The sequence below is a fragment of the Capricornis sumatraensis genome, chromosome 9 (genome assembly GCF_032405125.1).
Source record: "Capricornis sumatraensis isolate serow.1 chromosome 9, serow.2, whole genome shotgun sequence".
Classification (NCBI taxonomy): domain Eukaryota; kingdom Metazoa; phylum Chordata; class Mammalia; order Artiodactyla; family Bovidae; genus Capricornis; species Capricornis sumatraensis.
The window spans coordinates 93,639,393-93,652,230 of record NC_091077.1 but is presented as its reverse complement, the minus strand read 5'-3'; the positions used below and the strand labels follow the sequence as shown (position 1 = coordinate 93,652,230).

Genomic DNA, 12,838 nt, shown 5'->3' with positions numbered 1-12,838 from the left:
TATTCACAGTAGCCAAAATATGAAAATAACCTAAATGTCTGTCATAAGAGAAAGGGATAGAGAAAAAATGTGATCTGTAAATACACACACAAAGAATTGAATATTATTCAGGTTTTTAAAAGCCAATAAATATAAATCCAGTGAAGTTGTCTCTTAACTAGGTATTAAATTTTCAAACAGCAAAACTGGAGAACCTAGTGTAATTAAATTACCTTTCAGTTCAGTTCAGTGGCTCAGTCATGTCCAACTCTTTGTGACCCCATGGACTGCAGCTCACCAGGCCTCCCTGTCCATCACCAACTCCCAGAGCTTACCCAAACTCATGTCCACTGAGTCGGTGATGCCATCCAACCATGTCATTCTCCATGATCCCCTTCTCCTCTCGCCTTCAATCTTTCCCAATATCAGGGTCTTTTCCAATGAGTCAGCTCTCCACATCAGGTGGCCAAAACATTGGAGTTTCAGCTTCAACATCAGTCCTTCCAATGAACATTCAGGACTTATTTCCTTTAGGATGGTTGGACCTCCTTGCAGTCCAAGGGACTCTCAAGAGTCTTCTCCAACACCACATTTCAAAAGCATTAATTCTTCAGTACTCAGGTTTCTTTATAGTCCAACTCTCACATCCATACATGACAACTAGAAAAACTATAGCCTTGACTAGACAAATCTTTGTTGGCAAAGTAATGTCTCTGCTTTTTAATATGCTGTCTCAGTTAGTCAGTCAGTTCAGTCGCTCAGTCATGTCCGACTCTTTGTGACCCCATGAATCGCAGCACACCAGGCCTCCCTGTCCATCACCAACTCCAGGAGTTCACTCGGACTCACATCCATCGAGTCAGTGATGCCATCCAGCCATCTCATCCTCTGTCGTCCCCTTCTCCTCCTGCCTCCAATCCCTCCCAGCATCAGAGTCTTTTCCAATGAGTCAACTCTTCACATGAGGGTGGTCAAAGTACTGGAGTTTCAGCTTCAGCATCATTCCCTCCAAAGAAATCCCAGGGCTGATCTCCTTTAGAATGGACTGGTTGGATCTCCTTGCAGTCCAAGGGACTCTCAAGAGTCTTCTCCAACACCACAGTTCAAAAGCATCAATTCTTCAGCGCTCAGCTTTCTTCACAGTCCAACTATCACCATCCATACGTGACTACAGGAAAAACCATAGCCTTGACTAGACGGACCTTTGTTGGCTAAGTAATGTCTCTCCTTTTCAATATGCTGTCTAGGTTGGTCATAACTTTGCTTCCAAGGAGTAAGCATCTTTTTATTTCATGGCTGCAATCACCATCTGCAGTGATTTTGGAGCCCCCCAAAATAAATTCTGACACTGTTTCTACTGTTTCCCCATCTATTTGCCATGAAGTGATGGGACCAGATGCCATGATCTTCGTTTTCTGAATGTTGAGCTTTAAGCCAACTTTTTCGCTCTCCTCTTTCACTTTCATCCAGAGGCTTTTTAATTCCTCTTCACTTTCTGCCATAAAGGTGGTGTCATCTGCATATCTGAGGTTATTGATATTTCTCCCGGCAATCTTGACTCCAGCTTGTGCTTCTTCCAGTCCAGCATTTCTCATGATGTACTCTGCATGTAAGTTAAAAAAGCAGGGTGACAATATACAGTCTTGACGTACTCCTTTTCCTATTTGGAACCAGTCTGTTGTTCCATGTCCAGTTCTAACTGTTGCTTCCTGACCTGCATATAGGTTTCTCAAGAGGCAGGTCAGGTGGTCTGGTATTCCCATCTATTTCAGAATTTTCCAGTTTATTGTGATCCATGCAGTCAAAGGCTTTGGCATAGTCAATAAAGCAGAAATAGATGTTTTTCTGGAACTCTCTTGCTTTTTCCATGATCCAGCGGATGTTGGCAATTTGATCTCTGGTTCCTCTGCCTCTTCTAAAACCAGCTTGAACATCAGGAAGTTCATGGTTCACGTATTGCTGAAGCCTGGCTTGGAGAATTTTGAGCATTAGTTTACTAGCATGTGAGATGAGTGCAATTGTGTGGTAGTTTGAGCATTCTTTGGCATTGCCTTTCTTTGCTGTCTAGGTTGGTCATAACTTCTTCCAAGGAGTAAGCGTCTTTTTATTTCATGGCTGCACAAGGTCCTTAATTTTCCCATGTAGTGTAATAAGCATTTTAAAATGTTAAACCAAGCACTCTATAAATTATTCACTCTAAAGTCCAAGAAACACTTAATAGAGCAATGAAATCTACAAAAATACACAGATATCTGAGCATTCAAACTTTTCTGCCTTGAAAGTAAAAATACTAGACGAGTTTGCAGGGTGGGTAAAAAGTTTCTACTTTCCTATAGACTTTATCCCATTTTTTAGAAAGTAACTACATTTAATATTTGGTAGTGCATTTATTTTGAAACAGTATATATAATAGAGCCTCAAGAAAGACTCAGAACATAATACTTTACATGTTTGCTGGATTTTAATTTAAATCTTGCTTATTAGTTAAACCCACATACAAACTGTTCTTTGAAAAGGCAGTCAGAAGGCATCGGTTGGCTTCCTCTTTCCAAGTGGGCATCTTCTGTGTGGTCCAATGAAGAGCTATCACTCTTGCCATTTATGCTAGATTCAAGACACTTTACCATAGTGCTGGAAATGTGTTTTGAAGAAAGATAATATTTTTACCCACAAAACTTGAAAGTTGGTAATGTTTAGTGCTGACTAGGGTATAGGAAATAGGCACTCGTGCACTTTCGGTAGGAGTATGAACTATTTAAATCTTTTTGGAAAAATGCATCCTATAAGAAAAATAAAAGCGCAAGTTCTTGTAGTGGCAAATACTGAAGCCAACTCATATGTTCATTAGTAAAATAATTGAAATTATAGCTTTTGTGCACTGTGGAAAAGTAGGTATCTCAAAAAAAAAAAACTAGCTAGACCTCAATATACTGATTTTAAAAGTGCCCATGATATTTCTAAGTTCAATAAATTGTAATACTTTGTTCACACAAAAACTGAAATCTAAAAGCCAGAATGGTATATAATATTTTAACTTATCCATGCATATCATTTGAATGGTTCTGATGATAAAGAATCTTCCTACAGCACAGAAGACCTGGGTTCGATCCCTGGGTTGGGAAGATCCCCTGGAGAAGGGAATGGCAACCCACTCCAGTATTCTTGCTTGGAGGATTCCAAGGACAGAGGAGCCTGGTGGTTTATATAGTTCATGGGGTCTCAAAGAGTCGGACACAACTGACTGACTGACACTTTCACTTTCATCATTCCAGAAGTCGAAGTGTTAGTCACTTTACTTAATTAGTATATATATATATATATACTTCTGTATACTTTTATTTACAGAAGTATATTTATATATATTGTTTTTTATTTTGGGTTATAAAAGCAATATTTAGAAGATGAATATACTGTTGAACCTTGAGGAGGACTCCTATTGGGTATAAAAAATACTTTTAAATATTCTTATAGGACATTTGATTTCCTTAAGTGAGTTGACTTGTTGTTCTCAGTGGAATTGGGAATTAATACTCTAAGACTTAAATTTCTATCCCATTTTTAATTTAAGTTTATTAATATTTTATTTCATTTGTGAGCATATTATTTCCTCAGGTCAGATCTCAACCTTATCCCAATTTCTTGATAGTTAGAAACCAATAAAGATTTAATCAGAGAAGTCTGTGACTGAGCATGCATGCATGGGGCAAAGTGTGCATTTGAATCAGGTGGTGGTATTTTAATATTTTAACAACTTTTATAAATGTGACAATAAAATTCAGTTTCAAAAGTTTTTTTTTAAGTATGTTTATTTTGGAATTGGAAAAATAATAAGAATTTCCAATCATCTCAAACATGTAAAGAAAAGTAAATTTTCCTACTGTACTCAACATGTCAGAAAGTATAAAGTGTGATCTCTAAAGGTTTTACTATATATTTCTCTTATGTTGTTTTAATGTCTCATGTTATTCCTCTTGCAAGTGCATTTGTTACTCAATGCCTAGTATATTGTTGCTAAAGAAATTCTATAGAGGTAGCCTTGCAGAGATTTTTTTTGTTCTAAAAATGGCTTGTACACTTTTATTCCATAGAAAGCAGCATTAGGAACTTAGCCCTATTGAGAATTTATTTCTTGCAAGTACTGTCAAAATGCTGGGTGAATTTATTTCTATATTATTATATCATATTTTATGTTGGGGCTAAAATAGACGTGTAATCCATCAGGATGAGTTCCTTTGTGTGGATAAATGAATCAACAAAGTAACCTGAATAAATCATTTTCATTTTCAGCTCAGTTTTGTGGAAGTCAGCCGCTCTTGCACACCTTTATTCTCCATTCATCACTGACTGTATCTTTACTTCAGACACTATTTCTATGTTAGTCTTTCTTGGTTGAATTATGTGGGGCTTTCCATGGGAAATGTTTTTCACATTATACTTGTTCTAATCTGAGTCAAAACAAGAATTCCTGTAACTATTGTGTCTTACTTTTGAGTCTAAAGAATTTCATGAATTTTGAAACCTTCAGAGAACTGGGTGATGATGCTACTGGGTGAATTCACAAGATGATTTATTATATTGACTGTTTTTTAAAGTTTGCACTTCGCTATACATGGTCCCTCACAGGAGAAAATAGACATAATAAATTTAATTTTTTTATATCTTTCTTGCTTTTCAGAAAATAAATACTGCTGGCACCAGTAATGCAGATGTCCCTTTGGCTGAGCCCGGAATGTACCAATTGGACATCACATTAAGAAGGGGTCAAAGTTTAGCTGCCCGAGATCGAGGAGGTAAGAACAGTGTCACCTGGAAGCTTATCCTCTGTATTTTTGACAAACTTTGTTTTCCTTGTCGTTTCTTAAGTTAAAAAGGATCAACTGTACTATGAATTTTAGAAGTCTGGGTTCAATGATGTGGCTCAAAATGTCTGATGCCTGTGACCGTGGAGGAAGAGGTTACGATACAAGTGTGAAAACTCTGGACTCAGACAGTGAGGTCCCTGTCACATTGCTGACAAGTTAGACCCTGAATTATGTATAACTAGTGACAGAATCAGTTGAGTAGATGAGGCACACATTTGAAGCCATATTGGAATTCACCTTTCACACACCAGAAATTCTTTTTGCTGCATAGATTTGCTCCATGGAATCTCATAAAACTGCACAATCTAGGACTAACATCTCACCAAAACTTTGGAGATTCCCAGCATGGGATTTTCTTAAATTTGGCTGGACCTGGCAATAACCCCATGGTGGATTAACAGAATTTTGTAGGCCATGATGAACAGGAAGACAAGGCAAATACTCTTTAGTTCCTGGATTGTATATCCCAAGGCCATCTCCTGATGAACTAGCTTGGGGTACATTAATTATTCCTTGAACCTTGGTTAGGGACAAGTCAAAAGGTAGACCCTAAACAGACTTTCTAGCATCTTTTGCATGTTTTAAGCTTCCAGATGTGGAGATCTGAAGGCCCCGAGGGCCTAAAGGAAACTGAGTTTGAATTTAACTCCTCCCACTGAGAAGGAGGAGAGTCCCTTAGCCTCTAACTCCTTGTCAGATAACCCTGAGTGCTCCTGGCATCACAGGATCTCGTTTTTTCTTCTCCTACCCTAATCGACATCCCCACTTAGGAAGTGAAAGGAAGCAAACAAGATCACACCCAGTCAGTCATGTCTGACTCCCTGCGACCCCATGGACTGTAGCCCGCCAGCCTCCTCTGTCCATGGGGATTCTCCAGGCAAGAATACTGGAGTGAGTTGCCATGCCCTTCTCCAGGGGATCTTCCCAACCAAGGGATTGACCCCAGGTTTCCTGCATTTGCAGGCAGGCTCTTTACCATCTGAGTCACCAAGGAAGCCCCTCCTATCTCTACAAACATAAAATATAGAAAATGATTAATGTAGCAGTGGGGTTTTTAAGATTAGAAATGATACAAATAATAGATTTAAGTACAAACTAGTAAATGTCAGAATATTATTAATGAATGAAGATATGATTAGAAAAGTTAGAATTTAAACACGGGGGAATTTTCATAAGTAACCATCTGGTTGGTGGGCTATGGCCCATTAGGTTGCTAACAGTTGGACATGCCTGAGCAACGAACACTTTTAGTTTTTTCTCTTTTAGTAGCTGAAGATAAATATTTATGGAATTGAAATGATGGTCTCGAAAGAAGTTACAGTTAGCTTGGAGGAAAAAAATAATGCTATTAACATAGTATTTCACTATGTATCTATAAATCATTTTTTAGTCTTCAGAGCAATTTTAATTACATTACATCATTTGACCTAAAATGAAATTGAACAAGGCATCAGGTGACCAAAATTTTAGACCTTGATATGTCCTCCCAATAATATTAAATACATAAGCACATAATTATTTATTGCAAATTTTTTGGAGTTACAAAATCCCCATGAATAGAAGAGATGGTTAAATAACCCTTAGTACATTTGCAGGATGAAATAATATACAACTGTAAAATAAATAAGAAAAATCTCTAAGAACTGATATGGAGTTACTGGATTCATTATTAAGTGAAAAGTCAAAGTGCTAATAGCAACAGTATGAAATTTACGTAAGAATGGAGTATAAGGGATTATGCATTAGCTGTTCATTTCTTCAAAAAGAAATATCAGAAGTAAAATCCAGAAATGAATGAGACTGATAACATACACAATATCTGTAAGAATAGGTGTTTGGAATGTAGGATAGGAATGGGGTAAAAAGGGTAAGGAAGAAGTTTACTGACATTTTCTTCAATGAACTTTCTTATATGATTTTAACTCTTTAACAACAACAGTATTACAGAAAGAAATGAATGAGTAGATGGGTGGATGGATGGATGGATGGATTGATGATAGATTCCCACATCCTGGTTGATATTTAACCATAACCACACCTCAGGGAGATGGGAAATAAAACAACTAACCTAAGTGATTAAGTAAAACCATGTTTGGATTATATACTGTAAAACTCAAGACAAAAAGAACTAGATATAACTAATGTACTTCAAAGCATGATTACCAATTCTGAAACTACTTACTGAATATACTAGGAATGAACAACTAAGTAAATATATTGTAGATGAAAGAGCCAGATTTCTTACTGTTGGAGAAAGAAGTTATGTACATGGAATGGGAGAAAGCTAGAATGTACCTTGCTGTGTTAGAAAGGTAGCAGTAGGAGCTTATGGCTTCTTATATATACAGATAGGAATTAAGATGGATAGGGGTGTGTATAATCTATCTGCTGAGAAGACCTAGAAGCCATCACAAAGGTGTAATGACAAAGTGGAAATCTGTATACTTTTTGGCCCAGATCTTGGTTTCTAAATACAGTTCCCCCATAAAAGTAAGCAGGGCTCCTGGTGAAATGGTTGATTGCAGATCTAGGGCAGGGAAAGTACGAGACAAGCCTAGGACATTTTGCAGTGCCAAAAAATAAAGTACTCAAAAATGGATGGCAGAAAGTCAAAACGAAATAGGAGCCAACTTAAAGGCATTCCTGATAATCAAAGCCGGTACATTTCAGCAACAAAATAAATAGTGGTAATAATAAATTATAACACATAGAAAAATATATGTATCTATGAGCTCATAGATAACTGTGTATCATTAATACATAATTGATAAATACATGATTGAATAAATCATGTGGGATAAGGTAAAGCTTTTCCTTATGGTGGAATTCTAATGAACAAATGTAGATGTGAAAATAGGAATAGATCGCCTTCCGACAAGCATCACTGTAATAATTATTATAGGCAATAATCATCCACTGATGCTAAAACTGTTATTTAGACTCTTAGTCATGTCTGACTCTTCATGACCCCATGGACTGTAGTCTGCCAGGCTCCTCTGTCCATGGGATTTCCCAGGCAAGAATACTGGAGTGGGTTGCCATTTCCTTCTCCAGAGGATCTCTGTGACCCAGGGATTGAACCCACGCCTTCTACATTGGCAGGTGGATTCTTTACAGCTGAGCCACCAACTGTATATGCAAGATTATGATGAGAAACTGGCCATTTGCATCATTTCAGAGTATTTCTCCCACAAGATATGTATGAATTACAAAGGGGAAAAGTTACTTTACAGTAGAAAAACTTGGAAGCCATCCTTTTAACCAAGTGCAAAGTTAACATCAGCAGTAATGAGACCAACAGACATAATGCACCTCCTGATATGATGCGTTGAGAAGGATACATCCTGTCTGTGGCATTCTTGTCAGCAATGCATAAAGTCAGTGTCATCCACAGGAAACATCACGCAAACTCTGGCAACATATGACGCCAGTAATCTGAGCTACTTAGCAGCTGTCCTTTGGGCAAGACACACACCATCTTGTCCCATCATTCACGTGTTCACAGCTGTGAGTCTGGATGGCATCATGTGTGTACCACTGTCTTTCTTGTAGTAGCAAATTATTCTCTATAGACATCTCTGTCAAAAATAGGAACTTCTTAAAGATAAAATGAGATGACTATGTTCCAAAGAAATAAGGGAGAGAAAATACTACTTTACAGAAGTGAAGACTATCCCAAAGTGTTTAAAATGCAAACTCTATCCCAGCTTCACTGCCTTACTCACTTGCCTGACATTTATGAAGTTTTTATTTGGTAGATATGAGAGGAGATACATAAACAGAGGACACAACCTGAGTTAAGTTTGGGATTGACTAAAACATCATAGATTCACCTGTAAATAACGGATGATGTTAAACATATGATTGGATAGATAGCATTGGGACATGTATATACGATAATTAGATGGAGATGGGTAGTTCACAGTGAGAAAACAAGCAGGGAAACACTATGGTCTTGTGGGAGTATAGTTTTGGGATTATGAATGTGGAACAGGAGAAGGAAAGGAAAATGGGAGAGCTGCTGGTTCAGTTCAGTTCAGTTGCTCAGTCATGTCCAACTCTGTGACCCCATGAATTGCAACATGCCAGGCCTCCCTGTCCATCACCAACTCCCTGAATTCACTCAAACTCACATCCATTGAGTTGGTGATGCCATCTAGCCATCTCATCCTCTGTCGTCCCCTTCTCCTGCCCCCAATCCCTCCCAGCATCAGGGTGTTTTTCAATGAGTCAACTCTTCGCATGAGGTGGCCAAAGTATTGGAGTTTCAGCTTCAACATCAGTCCTTCCAAAGAACACCCAGGGCTGATCTCCTTTAGAATGGACTGGTTGGATCTCCTTGCAGTCCAAGGGACTCTCAAGAGTCTTCTCCACAGGTATAATTAACCTCCAATTAAAATAAATAAATTTATATTTTTAAAAAAAAATAAAAAAGGAACAACATGAAAAAAAAAAAAAGAGTCTTCTCCAACACCACAGTTCAAAAGTGCTCAGCTTTCTTCACAGTCCAACTCTCACATGCATACATGACCACTGGAAAAACCATAGCCGTGACTAGATGGACCTTTGTTGGCAAAGTAATGTCTCTGCTTTTCAATATGCAGTCTAGGTTCAGGGAATGTCAAATAGCATCTGAGATAAATTGGGTGAGGGAGTTCAAAAAATTATTGCAATTTTAAGACTAAATGATGGCTGGGCACTTTGTGGATTTGGGGGAAATGTGACTATAGGCAAAAATATTTGTGTAACTGTTAAAATCAGCAGAAATTGCATTCTCTTGTTATTTGTTACATTGACGCCCTCACCTACTGCCCAACAAAACCCAAATGCCTGTATCTTCCATGTCCCCTGTCAGCCTTGCACTAAATAATGGAAGGGAAAACTCATTTCAGCCATCCCCTTGGGGACTAGAAGATTGTTTGAACTTTATACAGAATTTTTATAGATAGCGGGCACTGGGCAGTCGTAACTGGCCGTCCTTCTTCCATTTTTATAACCTGTTTTACAGAACAACCAGATAGCTCTGGGGAGTGCTACTACTTTTTCCTACATTTTATTATACCAGCTTTAACAGCCTCATGGACTAGAAAGCACATGACCTTGGAGAGTCTGTCATACATAATTTCAAAGCCAGTTGCCACATTTTATTAGCTTTGTGACTGAGTGAAATGTGCAGTCTCTCTTTGCAACTACAGGGTTCTAGATTTCGCAAACAAAAATACACGATGCCTTGGTTTTTTTTTTTTTTTCCTCCTGGTTGGCTGTACAGTATGGTATGTGAGACCTTAGTTCCCAGAACGTGAACATGAAAGTCACTCACTCGTGTCTGACTCTTTGTGACTCCATGGACTATTTAGTCCATGGAATTCTCCAGGCCAGAATACTGGAGTGGGTAACCTTTCCTTTCTCCAGGGGATCTTCCCAACCCAGGAATCGAACCCAGGTCTCCTGTATTGCAGGTGGATTCTTTACCAGCTAAGCCACAAGGATAGTCCCCAGACCAGGGATCAAACCCATGCCTCCTGCATTGAGAGCATGGAGTCTTAGCCACTGGACCACAGGGAAGTCCCAACATGATGCTTAAATTCGAATTTCAAATAATCCATTATCTTTTAATGTAAATAAATCTCATGAATCTAATCCACAGTATAATAAATATAGACAATAACATTGTACTATAATTATGTGATAAATATCATCATAATGATAAACATATTATTATACAATATGTAAATATATCAGTGGAGAAGGAAATGGCAACCCACTCCAGTATTCTTGCCTGGAGAATCCCATGGATGGAGGAGTTTGGTAGGTTACAGTCTACGGGGTCGCAAAGAGTTGGACACGACTGAGTGACTTCACAAAGTAACATGCTGTACATCTTAAGCTTATACAATTTTGCATGTCAAATTTATTCAGTGAAAAAGAAATAATACACTACTTGGAGTATTCTTATATAAAAAATTATTTATTCTTTATTTGAAGTTCCAGTTTAACAAAGTTGCTTGTTTTCTCTAGCAGCCCTTTGGCAATTGTCATGCCTAGTTATTTTCCAAAATGCCATTTATATTTTAATTAGGTTTGTCTTTTCAGGACTGTATTATCATCTATCACATTTTGAAAGTCTTGTCTTGACAAGATTGTTTATGTTGTTAGAAAAGTAAGAGCAATCTGTGTAGACATGCCTGGTGAGAGCACATTCTCTATAATTTAAGCCCTTGTAATTTGTACTGTGGAGGCTGCATTCATGTCCCAGGGCTGCCTTAACATGTTACCCAAAACTTGGTGGCTTAAAACTACAGAAGTTTCTTCTTTCAGTTTTGGAGTCTGAGAATCAAAGAAATCAAAGTTGTGGTAGGAAATAGTCCTTCCAAAGACTCTTGCAAAGAATTCTTCCTTGCCTATTACAGCTTCTGGTGGCCCCAGGCATTCCTTGACTTAGGGCAGCGTCACTCCAATCTTTGCTTCCATCTCTACATGGCATCCTCTTCTGTTTTCCTGCCTCAAACTTCCCTCCTCTTTATTTCATAAGGATAGCAGTCATTGGTTTTTAGGGCACACCCTAAATCCAGGATGATCTCATCTCAAATTCCTTAAGTTAATTTTATCTGCAGGAAGCTCATTTCTTGTTTTGGAAATAAATTATTTGGGGGTCAAAATCAGTATGGTAATACAAGAAAATGTAGACAGTTTTCGCAAGAACAACTGTGAAAAGTTTAGCACCTTTGAACGTTCATAAATCATTTCAGTTCCCTGAGGCTTTGAGAAGTTTTGATTGTTCAAAGGTTAGAAAGATCTGGCTGAACTATAGAGACATTTGATGAAAAAGCCCATTTCTGAATAAGGTTCATAGGTACAGGGAGTTAGGACTTAGACACATTCTTTGGGAGGACCCAGGCCAATTCCCTGGAAGAGGGCATGGCAACACAGTCCAGTATTCTTGCCTGGAGAATCCCACAGACAGAGAAGCCTGGTGGGCTGCAGGCCGTGGGATCACGAAGCGTCAGACACAGCTGAAGTGACTGAGCGTGCACACACATGCACACAGGTCAGCTCACTACAGAGGACAATTCTTCTCTTCAAATACCAGGAACACATTTAAAAAATAAAAAAGCAATCCACATGAACTTGTTTATTGTGATTCTATTTATAACAGTGTTCAAAATCCCTGCGTTGAGTTAGAGAATTTCATTCATTCCACACTGAAACCCCTGCAGTCTGCACTGTGACTCTGATGTGTCAGTGTGAAAGGAAAGTTTCCATGTGTTCTGAGAACAGTTTTAAGATTGGAGTAAGAACTCTAGAAACCTGATAGATGGGAAAGGATTGAAAGCTCATCCCCTGACAAGCTTCAGTTTTCTCACTATTTGGGAAAGGCTCACTAATTGAGAACTTAATATCGGTTTTAAGAAAGCCAGATCTGAGACAGTAAATTAGAAAGCTTTTTTTTTTCTGTTTCAAAAATTGTCTTGATAAAAATGAAGCATATTCTAAGTGTAAAAATAGCCCTTTTCAGGCTGGAGAATCTGCCAGCAATTTTATTATTAGAGTGTGACTTATGAAAACTTTTAGAGATTTATTCACTGAGTGGATAGGCATAGTAATGTTTCTAATATGTGTTGTATATCAGGAGTAATGTTTAATGTGTACATATATGTATAATCTAAATAGGACTGGCCATTAGAGCAGCTTCCACCCCACACATTCGTTCACTGCTTGGTGTTTAGGGTTCTCTTTGGTTTGGACCCTTGCGAATTTCTTTTACGGTCAGATTGCCATATATCCGGGCTTGCCTGGGGGCAGTTCTGTTTTTTCCCCCATTTGACTCCCATAATTGGTAATATTATCTCATTTAACTGTCACAAGGGTCCTGATTTTAGAGACATAATATGTACTCGTGTGTTTTAGAAAAAAATCTTCATCCCGTTAAAGTTGATCATAAATTTAAGCATCATGAGTGTTCCTGTTTTTTCCCAGAAGGAAATTGCAGTTTATAT

At 38.1% G+C, this 12,838-nt stretch overlaps 1 protein-coding gene across 4 annotated transcripts in view; it reads left to right on the top strand.

Annotated features, from left to right (window-relative positions):
• Nucleotides 1-12,838, top strand: part of MCTP1 (multiple C2 and transmembrane domain containing 1) — a 559,548-nt gene that overhangs the window by 252,721 nt on the left and 293,989 nt on the right. For all 4 annotated transcript variants that reach the window (XM_068979294.1, XM_068979293.1, XM_068979292.1 and 1 more), the window contains exon 2: nt 4,655-4,769. In XM_068979294.1, the coding sequence (XP_068835395.1) occupies nt 4,655-4,769 (115 nt within the window). The remainder of the gene's footprint in view (nt 1-4,654; nt 4,770-12,838) is intronic.